The sequence below is a fragment of the Terrapene carolina genome, unplaced genomic scaffold, assembly GCF_002925995.2.
Source record: "Terrapene carolina triunguis isolate 2854851 unplaced genomic scaffold, T_m_triunguis-2.0 Scaffold33356, whole genome shotgun sequence".
Lineage (NCBI taxonomy): Eukaryota > Metazoa > Chordata > Testudines > Emydidae > Terrapene > Terrapene triunguis.
Window position 1 is genome coordinate 3,362,279 of NW_020697707.1, and position 17,898 is coordinate 3,380,176.

The 17,898-nt window shown below is 44.1% G+C and overlaps 1 protein-coding gene across 1 annotated transcript in view; it reads left to right on the plus strand.

Moving 5' to 3' along the window:
• LOC112111174 (diacylglycerol kinase theta) overlaps window positions 1-17,898 on the plus strand; it is a 95,080-nt gene that overhangs the window by 63,246 nt on the left and 13,936 nt on the right. Inside the window, exons 16-18 of the mRNA XM_026663337.1 lie at window positions 8,716-8,867; window positions 10,480-10,628; window positions 16,114-16,295. Coding sequence (XP_026519122.1) covers window positions 8,716-8,867; window positions 10,480-10,628; window positions 16,114-16,295 — 483 coding nt within the window. The remainder of the gene's footprint in view (window positions 1-8,715; window positions 8,868-10,479; window positions 10,629-16,113; window positions 16,296-17,898) is intronic.

Here is a 17,898-nt window from a genome sequence, read left to right on the forward strand (position 1 = left end):
ACTGTTGCGGGAGTGGGAAGAATTGACTGACTAAAATGAGAATGGAGCAAAATTTAGTCCCAGAAAAGGAATGTGTGGTTCGAAACAAGAAACTCTCACATTTTCAATTTTGACCTAAAAGTCGTGAGCCGTTTTTGTAAAGTTGTAACTTAATAATAAAAGAAGCTGCAACATCTCTAATCTTGAAGGCTAGTTATCATTTGGCACAAAAGTAAACAGTAAAACTTGGTGTCTCCTCTCAGATTTATTCTTTGCATATTGTAAAAGCAAAACTATTCATTTACCCCGTTTGAGATGCCTTTTAAAAATAAGGCCCTGTCTAAACTCATGGCTCTTGCGAGCTTTTCATGAAAGTTTGTCTGAGATATATTTTTCCCTGGTTTATCTTGATTAAAAATAAAGTTTAAATACAACATTCATTAGAATGGTTCTGATTGCTTCTCACACAGACAGACTGGTAGGATTGGCCTACCTTTGTATGTTGTGTCCTTGCCACTTCACTATATTTGACTTAGGGATTTTGTTAAATAAAGTTTATTTCAGAATATTTAAGTAAAATAAAATATTTTGTTCTTTAATTAACGTGTGAACAACAGTACAGCATGTTGCAGAACAACATTTTCTTGTACTGCATATGATGCCCGCCTAGAATCATAGGGTTAGAATGGACCGCAAGGGTCATCCAATCCAACCCCCTGCCAAGATGGAGGATTTGTTGTGTCTAAACCAGTGGTCCCCAAACTTTTTACGTCACCCCTCCCCTTACCCCTGTCCATGCCTCCCTCCCCCCCCCCCCCCCCGCCCCATGGCTGGGAGCGGGGCCAAGGCTCTCGAAGGGAGAGGCGATGCGGACAAGGGTAAGGTGGCTGAGGCTGGGTCATAGCTGGAGGTGGGGGCAGGAGCGGAGCTTCCACCAGGGGCTGAAGTCAGCAGCCGGTGCCCCAGGCCAGCAGCCGGATCTTGGGCAGGGCCAGGACTCTGGGCGCAGGGCCAGGAGCAGAGTTGGGTGGCGCTCCCTCCCCACCCCCGTGGGGACTGGCCCAGGCTCCAGCTGCACCCCCCGAACATTCCTGCCTGCTCCCCATAGATTGGGGACCTCTGGTCTAAACCATCCAGGACAGATAGCTATTAAGTCCTCTCTTAAAAACCTGCAGTGAAGGAACTTCCACAACCTCCCTAGGCAGTTTGTTCCACACTCCTACTGTTCTTACAGTTCAGAAGTTTTTCCTGAGATTTCATCTAAATCTGCTGTGCTGTAGTTTGAACCCATGGCCTCTTGTCCTGCCCTCTGTGGCAAGAGCGAACAATTTTTCACCATCTTTTTTATAGCAGCCTTTCAAATATTTAGCAATGGAGCGCTTGTATCCCATTACATCTAGTGTTCTCTTCTGAGGCCTGGTCTACACTACGGGATTAATTCGGATTTAGCAGCGTTAATCCGAATTAACCCTTCACCCGTCCACACTACAGAGCCAGTTAATTCGAATTAAAGGGCCCTTTAAATCGATTTCTGTACTCCACCTCGACGAACGGAGTAGAGCCTAAATCGATTTTGTTAATTCGAATTAGGGTTAGTGTGGCCGCACACCACCGAATTACTGTGTTTAAGTTAATGGGGTAGTGTGGCCGCACACCACCGAATTAATGTGGTTAAAAACCGAATTAAGGTGCTTAGTGTGGCCGCGCACAATCGAATTTATACAACCTGTTTCCCAAATTCGAATTATCTAAATTCGGATTAATCCTGTAGTGTAGACATACCCTGAGTGAAGAGTAGAGATGGCAGATAGAGGAGAGAATTGCTGGTCAGCAACCGGGCAAACCGATGTTTGATTAGCAGTTTATTTTGTTCAACATACTGGGAAAGTTTATCAATTTCTATGTCTGTAGTTAATCTCTCCAATAAATACTGAGCAACTGAGAAGACGTCAGAAGTACATCTCAAGGCCAGGTTTTTACAGGGCACTTGGGGCATTACCATCTTATGTTCGTACAGTGCTTGGGCCCCACTCCTGATGGGGCTCAGTAGGTATTACTGAAGTATACATGTTAATAATAAGGATAATGAACAAATATCAAATTCAGTTGCTGTCGCTTTAAATGGAATTATTTTCCCTTGTGCCATGGATACCTGAACCCTGACTTGCTGGACCTGCGTGCAAACTAAAATCTTAAACTAGTTGAATATAATTTTGTTGTGTGGACAAATAACTCTTTAAAAACAAATGTAGAGAGGGGATAAGGAATCGTGGCTGAAGTGTGATCGTAGGCAAGGAAATAATATGTATAGGAGCCAGTTTGGCCTAAAAATATTGTGCTGAGTCATAAATTGCAGTAAGTGTTTAGACAAATGTGTTCACCAGCAGAATTTGGCCATCCTGGCGAGCAGAGGCCGTAATAATGCCCCTCATAGCCAAATTATTGCAGCGGGTCCATTCTAGCCTCCCCATCCCATTGCAACATTACAAAAATATACACAAACCTCTACGCAGCCTCTTGTCAGGTCTTACTGACCTGTTAAGTATAAAGAATGATGTGAAAGTTACAATATGCTAAGATTACCCCTCTTACCTGGACCCAGGAATATGGGGATCCAAACTCTGGGAATCCTAAATGCCTTTCTCACACAGCTGCTGCAGAGAATACATGTGTAAATGCCTACTTTGATTGCAGAGCTGAGTTTTCTGGTCTGCATCTCCTGGGTAAAAACTGCTTCCACCAGAAAAAATGGATAAAGTTTGCAGCACAGAACACTTTGTATTCATTTGCTGTTAGGCGTTCCATTCTGCCACCACCAGACACGGCTGTGCCCGATATTCAGCAGAAATGGGATTAGAATGAATAACAAATCTGTCAGAGCACAAAACTACGGCCTACTAATCCTGACAAATAAAACAACCTGTAGTGACTGCCACAGCATGTAAATCACGCCCCTCCAGCTATCGTTGAGGGGATAAGGAATAAATTTCTGACTAAAAACCAGCCAACGCAAAACCCCTCTGCAAATTTCACTTTTCAAGCATCATACCAAAGTCGGGATAAAGAAAAAAAACATCCTACACAAGACTGTGTGAGTCACATATTCCATTCTACGAAGTAACAAACCGTAATTCATATTTTCCCATTTGGCCTTCACTAAGGAATTAAAAAAATTCTGCAATGCCAGGGTGACCAGTGCACAGTCACGTGCACCAATAACAAAAGGAACCTGGTGAAGCTGTGCTTCCAAATACTGACCAGGGTAACCAGTTTGCACAGAACTATTTAATCCCCATGCAAAGGAGAACAATCTTCTAATTGAAGCTGCTTTGTCTCTTACCAATAGGAGTTTGGCATTGTCCTGTTTAACTTTTCTGCAGATTGTAGGATTAAGAACAAATTAAGCATTATGCCGAACACACTTAAAGTTTCTTCCCTTACAGGGTTCTGCTATTTAAGCATTTCTGTAGAATTGAACTCCAAATTAGTATCTAATAAAGAATTACCTGTGGTAATGAGGAATCCTCTTGAGCAAGGTACGCATGCATCCAGAGGTGATAGGACAACTGAAAAAAGAATTCACTCTCTAGCTATCATACTACCACTGATAATTCCTTTTTGTAGTACAGCCACTATCCCTGCAACTTCCTGTGACGCAGAATTTTTCATCCTATCATGCACAAATATATGCATTTTTATCATTGTCTTCTTATTTAATGTATTGTACTATTGATTTTCCTATTTATAATAAAGCACTTTGTGTATAAGTAGAAACATTAAAGAAAAGTTTGATTGTATCATATTTGCTTCAGCAAGATCGCAAGGTCCTTTCCAAACTGTAAACATGTTTTTGATTAAGCATGTAGGACCTGATCCAAAGCTCAGAGCAATCAGTGGTAAGGCACCTGTTGGTGGACTTTAAATCAGGCTTTCAGTAAATGTTTGAATGAGCACATTTAAAACCAAATTCTGTGTTGCTCTCTAAAATTAAGGAAAATAATAGAAAATACATGCTTCCTATGATTTTTTTAAATATTAAATTTAATATATTTTTAAATATATTTTAAAACCAGATTTCTTGAGAAGAAAATTTAAAAGCAAAAGTTCTCATCCTCATTCAAGATGAGGTACTTGCCTAGTTTGCAGTGTTTAAAAGTTTTCAGCTATAAAGCAGAGAAAGTGTCTGAAATATCCTTTTAACACTTGACAAAGCTTTCCCCTCACATTTGGATAAGTCAAGCAGCGAAATACATTTTGAAGATTATTTTTTTAATTTTTCTGGGCTTGAGACCAAACATGAGAACTATCAGAGCCCCACCCCCAAAAACAAAAGTCTTGTGGAGAAAGTTTTCATAGAATATCAGAGTTGGAAGGGACCTCAGGAGGTCATCTAGTCCAACCCCCTGCTCAAAACAGGACCAATCCCAACTAAATCATCCCAGCCAGGGTTTTGTCAAGCCTGACCTTAAAAAACCTCCAAGGAAGGAGATTCCACCACCTCCCTAGGGTAACCCATTCCAGTGCTTCACCACCCTCCTAGTGAAATAGTGTTTCCTAATATACAACCTAGACATTCCCCACTGCAACTTGAGACCATTACTCCTTGTTTTAAATGACTGAAAATGAAGCTTAGATGATGCATCCTTCCCGAACCCTTAGCTGGAGTATTGATAAGATATGACAAATTCCTGTATATTCATTCATATAATCCTTTGACATCTCTTCTCTTTTCCCCCTCAAAGCATTTCTTAGTCAGCATCGTTGTTGTTATATAAAGTGGGAACCTTGCCCGGTCTGCTCAGCTTACATTCAAAGCTAACCAAGTTTCACGATGTGCCCAATAGTATTGTCATACATGACTTCTGGGATGAAGAGAAGTAATTCTGTCATTTGCTGCCCCAGATGAGCAGCTGGATAACGCTCCCAGACTCCTAAGTCTTGTATCTGTCTTTAAACTTTGACAGCCTAAATTGTCTTCATTTGCATATTTGTAGCATAAACTCTGAAATTATTACAGCTCAAATTGGCTGTTTTCTCTTATTACCCACTAGAACCTTAGACGCTGTAGGTAGAAAAGCGCTCTCCCTGCTAGTGCAGGATTTTGACCTGCCGTGGTGTTTCCAGTGTTTCCATTCTACTTCTACAAGTCCCAAGTGAAAGGGGCCCTTTGGAGACTAATATGCTAAAGACAAAGATTTTCATAATGATAAGTGATTTAAGACATCTTAAAAGGTCTGATTTTCAGAGGGCAGGCGCTCCATCCTTTCTGAAAACCAGCACCTGTAAGATATCTCAAGTTAGGAACCCCAAAATTGGGACACCCAAAGTCATTATTCACTTGTGAAAATCTTGGCAAACATCTCTCTGTGTCAGGAAGTATTTCCTCATATTCAGCTTACATCTTCCATATGTTGGTTTTATCTCATTACTCTTGGTTACACTCCCTTGTAACTATGTGTGGGGAACGATCCCCATATTATGTAGGCACTAGTTCCTCCCCTTCTTAGGTGTAGATACTCTTAAAATATTTGTAGTCTGTTGTCATGAGCCCCTTAATCACTGCTTAGCCAAACTACTGATATTTTAGTTCTTTTCATCTTTCCTCATAAATCGTTCCTTCCAGCCTCATGCCAAACTGCTGTTCTCTGAATGCTGTCCCGTTGGTGAATGCAAATGACCATGAATAAGGGGCCACCGCCAACGTTTCGGTTTGGAAACTCTCAGTTGAAAATGCCTGGTAGAGAAATGAAGAAGCAGCTTTTCTTTGTGTGCCGTCTTTGTATCTCTATGGAAGTTATTCTTCTGTAATGCCTGGCTGAATGAAATGAAAAGAAAGGTAGCTTGGTGTTTTCTGATGTTTATCCAATCATTTGAAAACTGGTTTAAAACCGTTCCAATACCGTATTTCTGGCATCTGTTCCTTGCCTAATTCTGACTTCCAGTGAAGCCCTATTTGCTGCTTCTGTGCAGTAGGTTTACCTTATCCTAGAAACCACCTACTGTGTTCAACGCCCATAATGCAGTGAACTATTCTTCTTTCGAGGTGGCTTCTGGAAGGATCCCCAGCCCCGCCCCTCTGAGCTTTGGGAGCTCTGGTGAAAGTAGTGCCAGATGAGGTGACATGACAGCACGCTCATAGTACTGAATACTTGAGGCTGAGGTTATAAGAGAGATGTGGCCCCAACTTCTCCACCCTTCCTTTCAGTGGTTAGCTGCAGAGGTAGTGACAAAGTCCGAGAGAGGCAGATCATGGCTCATTTAAAATTTCCCCAATGTTTATTATTAAATTCTGTTCGCAGTAGTGATTTGATAGCTTGTGCGATGGCACTTGGCTTTTGTGGGGATCAGGATCACTGGACCATTTTGGTCGTGACTATTCAGGTTTTCAAGGGTCAGAATCAGAAGGGTAGATTTTAGTGACATGCGTCATGCCCCCCCTGTTTTCCTGGATTGCTATTTGGTGCTGTTACTTGGGGTTTTCAGAACCCACAACAGGGGCAACTTCACTATTCACTCCAGGCACTGTCAGGAATAAATCAGTGGGAATACAGCAATTCCGGCTGATAAGACTCATGCAAGTCAGCGTGCTCTATCTAACACTGAAGTTTATTAGATTTAAGCACACCCAGACATATGCAATAGGTTTAGAACAGGGGTCTCAAACTCAAATGACCACGAGGGCCACATGAGGGCTAGTTCATTGGCCCGAGGGCCGCATCACTGACACACCCTCCCCTCACTGCCCCCAGCCCTGCCCCCAGCTTCCATGAGGCCCTGCCTCTTCCCACCCCTTCCCTGCCCCCATTCCAACCCCTTCCCTGAAGTCCCCATCCCAACTCCGCCCCCTCCCTGCCCCCAGAGGGTGCATGAGGGGTGTGGCGGGGGCTCAGGGCAGGGAGTTGAGGTGCAGCAGGGGGCTCAGGGTGCAGAAGGGATGTGGGATGCAGCAGGGGGCTCAGGGCAGGGGGTTGCGGTGTGGGGTGCAGCAGGGGGCTCAGGGCAGGGGGTTGGGGTGCAGCAGGGGGTTGGGGTGCAGACGGGGCTCAGGGCAGGGGATTGGGGTGCAGAGGGGGTGTGGAATGCAGCAGAGGGCTCAGGGCATGGGGTTGGGGTGCAGCGGGGGCTCAGGGGTGGCAGCTGCGCACACTGGGGCCAGGGCAGGCTGCCGGCCCCGCTCCGTTCTGCTCTGGGAAGTAGCTGGAACCATGTCCCTGCGGCCCCTGGGGGAGTGGGACGCAGGGCTCCACACGCTGCTTGCCGCGCCTCCAGGTACCTCCCCCAAAGCTCCCATTGGCCGCAGTTCCCTGTTCCCGGCCAATGGGAGCTGCGGGGGGGGGGCGGTGCCTGGAAACCAGGGCAACACACGGAGCCCTCTGCTCTCCCGCCCCTCCCCCAGCCGCAGGGACGTGATGCCAGCTGCTTCAGGGAGCAGTGCAGGGCTTGAGGGGGGCAATCCCGCAGGTGTAGTTTGCCCACCCCTGGCCTGGAGGTGGGGGGGGAGGTGCGCATGGGCCACTTGGCGGACTGCAGGAAATAGTCCCGCAGGCCGCGTGTTTGAGACCCCTGGTTTAGAACATCCCAGATATTTACCTAACATCTGAAACCGTATTGAGTAATTAACAGCAGGTTCGCACGGACCAGTTGCTCACCCACCGGGGAGAAAGGGTGTTAGGAAAAAACATTTCTTAAGATGGCTTCCCAAGTACACTCTATTAGCTGATCTTTTATAACTAACTTCTACAAAACACATAGGTCATAAGGACCCCTACTGAATCATCACTTTTCTAACTTTCAATAAACTTTTAATACCAGAGGCGTCTAGACTCAAGGTTTTCCAACCACCAAGGTTTTCAGTCTCAGCTATTTACTTGTCTGTCCCCTCCACCCATTCTGATTTGCTTCTAAAAGCCTGTCTCCAAATTAACCCTTAACTAGGTGGTGGTCTGTTTCATTAATTCAGGGTGGCTGAGTGCACATAATATGGTCGCAATTAGCGTGATCACATTCTGGGGCAGACACACCCCTCAAATCCAGGGCAAGGGTGTGATAGAGCTTTACATTTCAAGCCTACGCTGACAGGCAGTGGAGGCTTCGTGGCGAGAGAGGCATGGAGCCTAATGTAACAGTTATATTATCAAGGGGACCCCCCCCCAAATCCCCCAGATTTGTATGGGATGATGAGCCAATCTGTCACTGATGGGGTAGAGGAAAAAATATTTCCCATTGGTAGATCATTCCCTAGCCCCACCCTTGCACCTTCCTCTGAAGCATCTGGCACTGATCACTCGTGGAGACAGGATGCTGTATTAGTTGGATCATGACTGTGATCCAGACTGGCAATTGCTGTTTTCCTAGACTTCAGGCTCCATACAGGGCCATTTATGACTTCTTTTTTTTTTTTTTTGTAAAAGTATTTAGAGCCCCAGTGGAAAGGCTTTGCTGCTTGAATTCAATGGACTCAGATTATTGAAATGGTTCTTTCTAAAGTCAATAGACACTGAACCTGATATGCATACCTAGGAAATATTGTGTCATATAATGTCTTCATTTTTACCACATGGCCAAGCTAACTGTACGTCTTCACTTTTCAAAAAAGCAAAATCAAATATGCATTCAAGCGACACTATTACCTGTTGATTGTGGTTTTTTCACTAAAGGACTGTGAGTGGATATTTTGGAATACTGTAATAATCTAACATGTACACATTTGTTCTAACACCTCTTTGCCTCTTCCAGCATACCAAGCTACCACAGAACTGCTGTCCACTACTTGTCTTTGTGAATCCCAAAAGTGGAGGTTTGAAAGGCCGAGATCTACTCTACAGTTTTAGAAAACTGCTAAATCCTCATCAGGTCTTTGAACTCACTAATGGAGGTCCACTGCCTGGGTAAATCTTTTATCACAATAGCTCTTTAGTGAATGGAATAGTATCACCAAAATAGTAATTTACCGATACTTGTTAGATCTCTCGCTCTGTCACACACACACACAAAATAGCAAAAGTTTCCTCCAACTCATTTTATTTACCCCTGTATTGCACGTGTGAGAATTACACTGCAGGGCCTCTCTTAGAAATTGTGGTCCTTATTTTAAAAACAAATGGAAAATGTTCACATTTCACAAAGAGGAGAGGACAGAATTGTTTCTGATGTGTCTAGCACAGTAGGGTCCAGATCCTGATGGGAGCATGTGCACATCACCACAATGCAAATAACTACTGGTGGTTAACACAATTGATGGAGAAGGAAGGGAGGAAAGAGAGGGCTTTGAGCAACACGGCTGCCAAGTCGTAATTTTTGCCACTATTTCCAACCATTCTTAACGTCAGGTAATAGAAGGGTGTAATAAGTGTCTCTATTTCTACTCTTGGAATTTGCCTACAGTTGCAGAAATTTAAGAGGACCTGATTATTCAGAAATGGTAACGCCATTTCTAAGACGTGAGAAGAAATGTGATGGGAAAAACAAAAGCAATGTGTTACTGGTTTTTTAAAAACACAGTTTAGTTACCAGTGAGTAATAGTATTGCCTGCTTATTGTAATGGAAAAACGTGTTTTTTAAATCCTACTACGTTATTGTTTATTTTTGTACTACTTAAATTGACTCCAGTGCCTTGAAATAAAACTCTCAAAAGGTTAACTTTATTATTTTACATTCATCCAGTACAAGTGGGTTCAACAGTCCATAACGAAGAAGCAGTAAAAAATAAGCAATACAGGTCTTCTCACTTTGTCAGGACTATGGTTCGTTTAGGCTGGTTCCTACAGCATGACTGTCAGTGTTATGCCCATAGAACCTATTGTTGGCTGCAGTATTTCTCTGTTACTATGGGCAAGACACTTCACCTCTCTGAGCCTCAGTTTTCCACCTGTAAAATGGGAAGAACGATAAACTCCATTGTAAAGTGCCTTGATTGGTAGGGCTGAAAGTGTTGTACGAATGGGATCCTATTCAGAATCTCAGTTTTTACAAATCCAGAGTAGTACAGAAACACCCCCTTCTGGGTTTTTTTCAGTCCCAGCAGTATATGCTAGCGGACAAGGAAATGCACACTGTTTAATAACCAAATACTGCATTCAATGTGAATGACAATGGTGTTGTAAACTTCCATTTAAAACCAGATAGAAATCCCAAGTGACAAACAGAATTACAGATGTGTAAATGAAAACACAAACACATTTTAAAAATGTAGACCTTTTTGTGTCTCTGTCTTGTTAATTCCCTGTGGGAGAGAACTCAACTACCATCTTTGGCTATGGGGAAACATCGTGAGAAATGTAACTTCAAGTTTGTTAGGCAGAAAACTCCTCTGATAGTTCTAAGTTTTATTGTCCATTTTATCAGCTTTTCTTAATCGAAACTCTAAAGCGAGGGAAGGAAAAAGCAATAATGACTAAGAACTCAATTGTGTTACTTTAAAGAGAATATTATGGGAGGCCTAATTAATTTTCTGCATCACAGTGTAATATTATTTCTTATGCTTTTGTTTTTAAATGAAGATTTCATACATTCTCTCAAGTTCCCTATTTCCGAGTGCTGGTGTGCGGTGGTGACGGCACAGTTGGTTGGGTCCTTGGTGCGCTGGAGGAAATCAGACACATGCTCGTCTGTTCAGAGCCCTCTGTAGCCATCTTACCTTTAGGAACAGGTGAGAAATAATAGTATGGAACGGGGTTGATTTGAGGAATGTTAATGGGAAGCTATTAAGCATGCTCAAAAATTAGTAGTTTTTCTTTTCGTGTTGATTTTTCTCATCACATGGCATCCGTGACTGGCTTTGTAGCCTGAATGGCATTTTGTTTTAGTTTCTTATGTTACATTGAAGCAATCGGCGTGCATCCAGGAGGGAAACAATGAAGACCATTTCATCATTATTCTTTGATTCTTCCATCCTGCCCTCAAAAGGCTGCAGCAATCCTCTGTTCAGAACCCATCAGTGATGCTTACGGCATTGGCCAAAGCAGTGGTTCTCAGCCCGCAGTCCGCTTCCGGCCCAATCAGCACACAGCTACGGCCCATATGACATCCTCAGGGCCATACAGGCAGTGTATATATTGTGTGGATGCAGCCCACATAACACACAGAGAGCTACATATGCTGCCCACAATGGTAAATAGGTTGAGAACCACTCGGCCAAAGGGTCACCAGAGAGCCACACAAATGGAAGTGGTATGAACCTAGGAGTGTGGAAGTCCAGATAAACCAGATGTTCTCATTAATTTGTATTCAGGTTTCCAGAAACACACGGGCTGCTGCCTAAGGGCCTGACCAGAGGCAGCAGCACTCCAGTTGCTTTGCAATCCCATTGTAATAGTGGGATCTATTCTCTCTGTAACTGGCTCCTCTTTACTCTGTCTAGCCGCTAGTGGTGAGTGTCAGCCACTCTCTCCTTCTCTTGCTCGCTCCTCCTCTTGCTTGTTCACCTAGGTTAGGGCTCTGTTTTCCTCCCTTCCCATATGCTACAGCCCTCCCTCCAGTAAGTGACCAGTCCCACTCCCTCTTACCCCAGTGACTGCCTAGTTCTCCAGTCCTCCCGCTGTGACAGGGTCGGGCCAGATGGCTACAGGAGAGTGATAGAAGGCAGATATATTAGCCCCAGATTAAGCAGGTCCCTTTTCCCTGGATAAGGTAACGGGCGGTTCCAGAACAATCAGGAACTTGCTGGAACCAATTAAGGCAGGCAGGCTAATTAGGACCCCTGGAGCCAATTAAGAAGCTGCTAGAATCAATTAAGACAGGCAGGCTAATCAGGGCACCTGCTTTAAAAAGGACCTCACTTCAGTCAGTGAGGAGCGTGCAAGGAGCTGAGAGGGTGTGCCGCTGGAGGACTGAGGAGTACAAACGCTATCTGGCATCAGGAGGAAGGTCCTGTGGTGAGGATACAGAAGGTGTTGGGAGGAGGCCATGGGGAAGTAGCCCAGGGAGTTGTAGTTGTCACACAGGTGTTACACGAAACACTGTAGACAGTTGTGATCCACAGGGCCCTGGGCTGGAACCCGGAGTAGAGGGCGGGCCCGGGTTTCCCCCATCCCCCTCCCCTCATTGGATACAAGAGGAGTTGACCTGGACTGTGGGTCCCACCAGAGGGGAAGGTCCCTGGCCTGTCCCCCGACCCACTAGGTGGGTCTACAGAGACTGTGGGGATTGTTCTTCCTTTCCCCCATGCTGGCCAGTGAGCTGAGTGAATGGCAGGTTTGAGCCACTAGCACAAGTGGCCAAACTGAGGGCTGCCGTGAACCTCTGAGGCGAGCAAATCCGCCAATAAGCGCAGGACCCACCAAGGCAGAGGAGGAACTTTGTCACACCGCCCTTATGATTACTGTAGAATTATATCTAAGAAAAGGCCAGAGTGTTTCTCCCCTCCTGTAGAATACACCTGAGAGTTATTCCACATTGATTTAGAGGCTGTCTCACTGACTGAATACGGTTATAGGCAAGATTCTTCTATAGTAAAATTAGACATGAAAACTTTTGTACATCCTTAACGAATTGAAATCTGATTAATTTGATAGAGAATCTGTGATGCCGGAAATGTATTGAGACTAATTAGTTTTTAACGAATTCTCTTGATCACTGTCAGAAGCATTGGTTGGGGGAAAATTCATTAGCATTCATGTAAACTTAAAATGAGAAATTAAGAATCTGAATTGAGAAAAGCAGAATAAACTAATCTTCCCATAGCACTCAGACAACTTATCAGATGCAAGTGATTAACTCTTATTTTCCCCACACTCATTCTGTGGTTTATCAGCTCAGCATGAGTTCACAGGCTTATTAAGAAAAAAAGGAACAAAACTGAGGATCTTCAACCTATTGCATGCAGAAAATAATTAACAACTGAAACGTGGATTAACGGACAGCATGAGGAACTAAAAGGCAGATCTGGTCTCTCTTCACCCATCGGGGGGGAATATTTATCATATAAAGTGACGTGTCCTCTTCACTACCCAACAACTTACTTTTCTTTCTCCGTGTCCTTTATGAATTCACTTTATTTTGTCAAGTTGTTTTATGCCAGTGCCTTGCCAACATGGTCGCTTATTCCGAGTTTGTATCCACATGCAGTCATAAGGAACAATGGTTTCATGTCATGTATTCATAGTATACAGCCAGTATCTCATGGTAATGTATTTATCTAGATGCAGAAAACCTTTCATGAAATGCGTGTGCTTAACTGTGCTAACAAAATACAGTTGGGAACGAAATTCACAAATAGGCGAATCGTGCGTGACAGTATGCTAAATGCCTTGGCCAGGATTCTGCCTGTGACCAGGACGTAGAACATTCTAATGAATTTACTTCACCACTGTGGGGTGGCAACATATTGCTTCCAGATAAGGCATGGCTGTCAACAGCATTAGCTCTTCTGTTTCAGGCAGAGCCTGGCTACCTAGTGTAGCCAACACTTTCTCCATTGTGCAACGGCCAACCGACTGGGTACTTCAGCCTGCTTGCAGCTTGAGGACAGAAACAGACATGAGCTTTGCTGGCAGCTGAGGAGTTCCCCAACTCCACCATTTTCCTTTGCCTTCCTAGTGCCAGGTGCAGGGCTCAACCCCCCCTTCCTGCTACCGAGGTTTTCTTAGAAGAATCCCCCCCTTTTTGTTTCAAAGTTCTGACTAACAGTTGCACATCTAAATGCCAGTCATGGTCCATGGCTGCATTTGCCTTTTGGGGAATTTTTCTCCTCAGCTCGGTCTCTTATGAAGTGCTGCAGCATTTGGTGACCCTGCAGCAGGTACACGGAGAAGGAGTGAGCTGAGAAAGCCAAAGGGGAGGCCTGCGCATCCTCCCTCACTCGCCTTATTGCGTGTCCTATTGGGGAACGTGGCTCTGTCTGTAGACAAACTGGAGTTGTCCCTCTGAGCCCCGTCTGCGTGAGGCCACCTTGGCCGCCTCCTCTAGAGATACCCTTCAGTTTTTACCTAGACTAATGGGTTACCATATTTTTCATGTAATCATATACTATGTCATGCCACTGGCCTTTGTGATGTCCCAGGCTTACCCCCACCTCTGCCCTGCAGGGCTAATGTCAAGCCACGGGACTCTGAGATGCCCTCACCGTAACCAGCTATGCCAGTCCCAGCATTATCCTGTTCTCTTCTCTGGACATCAAATCTTTGGTCACTGTGTTAGATGCTTAGGCATATCAGTTCCCAGCTCTTAGTACTTCAGTGTGAGAATATTTTCAGAAATACAAGGGATAAGGTAGTAATGGAGTCATCAAAACTTATTTATATTCTGGCCCCAGTCTGGTCTGCAAATTGAAGCCATCTCTGAAATTCAGCAGGAGAGAGTACCACTTTGCCAGGGGCCGTACTAAAAGGAATGCCCATATGCTATTATGGAGGTAAGGTTCTCAACTTCCTCAGAGCCAGCTTTTGTTTGAAGTTAGACCCCAAAATTGGTGCCAGGCTCTTTCAGTTTGTAAGCAAATGGCTGCTCTCGGCTTTGTTGCTCTTTGAGGCTTTGCAAGAATCCTCAGGCATACTATTGTCCCATGGAAATGGCTGGACCCATTCGGAACAATGCAACCCATGTAGCGAGAACTTGAGTGGTGTTCCCACTCCTTTTTCTGTCCTCGAAGAAGGGGAGAAAAACAGAGCCGGGTTCTGTCTGAACATCTGACCAAGTTCCTAAAGGAGCCAAAGTTCAAAATGGAGGTTCTCAAGTTCACTCAGACAACCATATACAGATTGTCTTCCATCGACCCATTTACCACCCCACAAACTATTCCCTTGTTATGCACAAGGGTTCCACCTGTTTCAGCTCCAATCAATGCCATTCAGTCAGACCCACGCTCTGAGTCTTTTCCATGGTACTATTAATAACAACTTCAGGGAAGGATGGAGTTCATGCCTATCCTTTCCTAGACAGCTTGCTGATCAGGGCTCTGCATAGAGAGAAGGCATAAACCACACACAGCATTTCCATTTCTAGAGCATCTTGGATTCACGATAGGCATGACACCAGGGAAATCAATCATAGGTTTGGAGGCGAGGCTGGATACCATTAGGTACAAGTCTCATCTGGGAAGAATGTTGGCAGAAGATGAAGATGGCCATAAAGGAAAAGAACAAGTGATGCTTCCAAAAAATAAAAAAAAAAGTCCAATCTCTTCAGGAGCCAATTGAGAATGCTGGTGTCATGCAGAGACGTGCTTCAGTGGGCCTGAGTTCATGTAATTGTTATCCAGCTACTCTTTTAACCCCTCCGCATCTCTCCTTATCGCTGTGATTGGCAGATGTCAAGGTCCTATGGCCTGTTCTTCCATTCCTTCAACAAATGAATGCAGAGAATCAGATTGTTTGAAGGAATCCCTCATGAGTGAACCAGGCAGTGCCACCCTTTTGGTAGACCCTAACCGAAGATAATGGGAGATACATGCAGTTCTGTGCTTTAAAAAGCCCATTGTAGGGGATCTGGAGACACCAGCATGCTAGAAAATAATAGCGTAATTTATCTGAGTTTACTTTAAAATTCCCTTTCTTCAGTTTATAAGGACCATGGCCCCGGCCCATTGTGGAAACAAAGTGGACATCCAGAATACAGATGGAAATTGATATCTAAAGCTTTGGGATTATTTTATCTGGGGAAATTATTCTCATGCACTTCAGTAGGAGAAACTTTTCCTTTTCAAAATATTATCATCCCGACTTCTGATGTAGGAAAATAAGATGGCATTGACGTTGGTGTGGAAGTTGTCTCAAGCAGTAGAAACTGCAGAGGGAGGTGTATGCTCCTCTTTCAGTGGAGGACTGGCCTGCTTCTGCTCACAAGCAGTCTGAAATTTAACAGTTCGGTGCACCCTTTATGACAGATCTCCCGACCTTATTACTGTGAGAGGAAATTTTCAGGTGATGATGTATAAATATTCCTATTTTGTGTGTGTCTCTTACATAAAGCAGTACATGATCTATTTAATAATTTACTTACAGAACAGCAAAGACAACATTTACTTACAGGCTTTTCATGTACGCTAAGGTTACATTTTCAGTTCAGTTTTACTGCTGGGAAGTTGTGATCACTGTCTGACTAGTACCCTTGTGGTTGGAGCTATTACAAGGTATTTATCTTTCACACTGTCAGTTGGTTGATTAAACAAGTTAACAGTTTGCTTTTTCCTTGTCCAGGTAACGATTTAGGGAGGGTGCTTCGCTGGGGAGCTGGCTATAGTGGGGAAGATCCCTACTCTATTCTGATATCTATAGATGAAGCTGATGATGTACTTATGGATCGCTGGACCATCCTTTTAGATGCTCAGGAGGCTGTTGAAAGTGCAGAGAATGGTATTTTGGAACCTGATCCTCCAAAGGTATGTCACTGTTTTGTTTTCTAAAAGCTATTGGTTTATTCCAGGATGAATGAGATTATAGTGTACCATAGCTGCTTGCGATTTGTCTTTTATTTCAACACACCTTTGGGTGTTACTGTAATAATTCTATATGACTTAGCCCTGGTCTACACTGGGTGGGGGGGGAATCAATCTAAGATATGCAACTTCAGCGACGAGACTAGCGTAGCTGAAGTCGGCGCATCTTAGATCGACTTACCTCGCGTCCTCACGGTGCAGGGTCGACTGCCACCGCTCCCCCGTCAACTCTGCTTCGCCTCTCGGCGGTGGTGGAGTTCCGGAGTCGTCTACACTAGACACGATAAATCGATCCCCGATAGATCAATTACTAACTGCAAATCTGGCGGGTAGTGAAGTTCTGCCCTTAGCTCAGTCACTAAACCCGTGTGTGCGGAAAGGTAAACCCGACGTGCTTCTTTGAGTACAGTTCTAAAACGCTTGAAGTCGGAGATTAGTTACACAATATATTCTTTATGGACACTTAAGATATTAATTATTTCTCGGGCACAAAGCATGTTTGACTGATTAACAGTAGTCGTGTCTGCTTTCTGAGGTTGGGAAGGAATGGGTTCCCAGCTCAGGCGAGAATAGGTTCTGCTGAGAGGACGATCAAAGCTACATTTCAGATCCCTATAATGGAACTGGAATCCTCACACTTTGTTAAACAATCCAGAAAGTTGGTTGTTAAAGTTCTGCTAGACATCACTGAGGTTCGGTTCGGTAAAACTTTAATTGAACAATCTACCGTATCTCTTTCCCTGTTTGCGTATGGTGTCTTTTAAGTGAAAATCTTGCTTGACAGGCTCTCGTGACATCAGATCTCTTTGTTTGGGACAGGGAGAATGTCGTTTGCAGATGTAACCCTGGGATTTGTTGTTTAAAGTCTGGTTCTGTTTTAAGACAAAACAAGGCACAAGATAAAGGAGAAAAAGAGAAGAATAGCAGACAATTACAAAAAAATGGAGCTTCTGTCTTTGCAGTTCAGTTGCTGGAACACCCCAGGCTCAGTACATGGCTTGTGACTTTATTAGCCACTCAGGGATCTGCCTCATTTTTAAGCAGAATCAGGCGGTGAAGTCATTGTGGTTCGCTTACCACTTGTTCATAACAGTGCGTTGCAAGGGTAGATTTGTCCTGGCTGTCTCAATTGTCTAAAGATGGAAGGCAGAGAGAGAGAGAATGTGTATGTGCCAGGAGGAAAAATGCTGTGGTTGAAACTGACACGCTGGGGAGGATTTAATAATAGAAACATTAGGTTCGCACCACAGGAGTTGCTCAGGACACAGATGTGAAAATGTTGGTGTTCTCTGGTTCCGTCTTCTGGTCTGGTGTGTTTAGATTATCTTTCCGGATAAAGAAACGAAGGCCGCATGATGTGATGGTAAATCCACAGGTGATACTGTTTAATGCTTCCTTCCACGCACAGACAAGTTGCCAAGTTCTCCCCTATAGTGACACCATGAAGGGAAATATGAAAAAAACGAATGTCTTTGGAAATTGGTTTAATCTGGGACAACGAAAACTACAATTTGTCAGTCACCGTCATATGGTTATTAAATGGTAG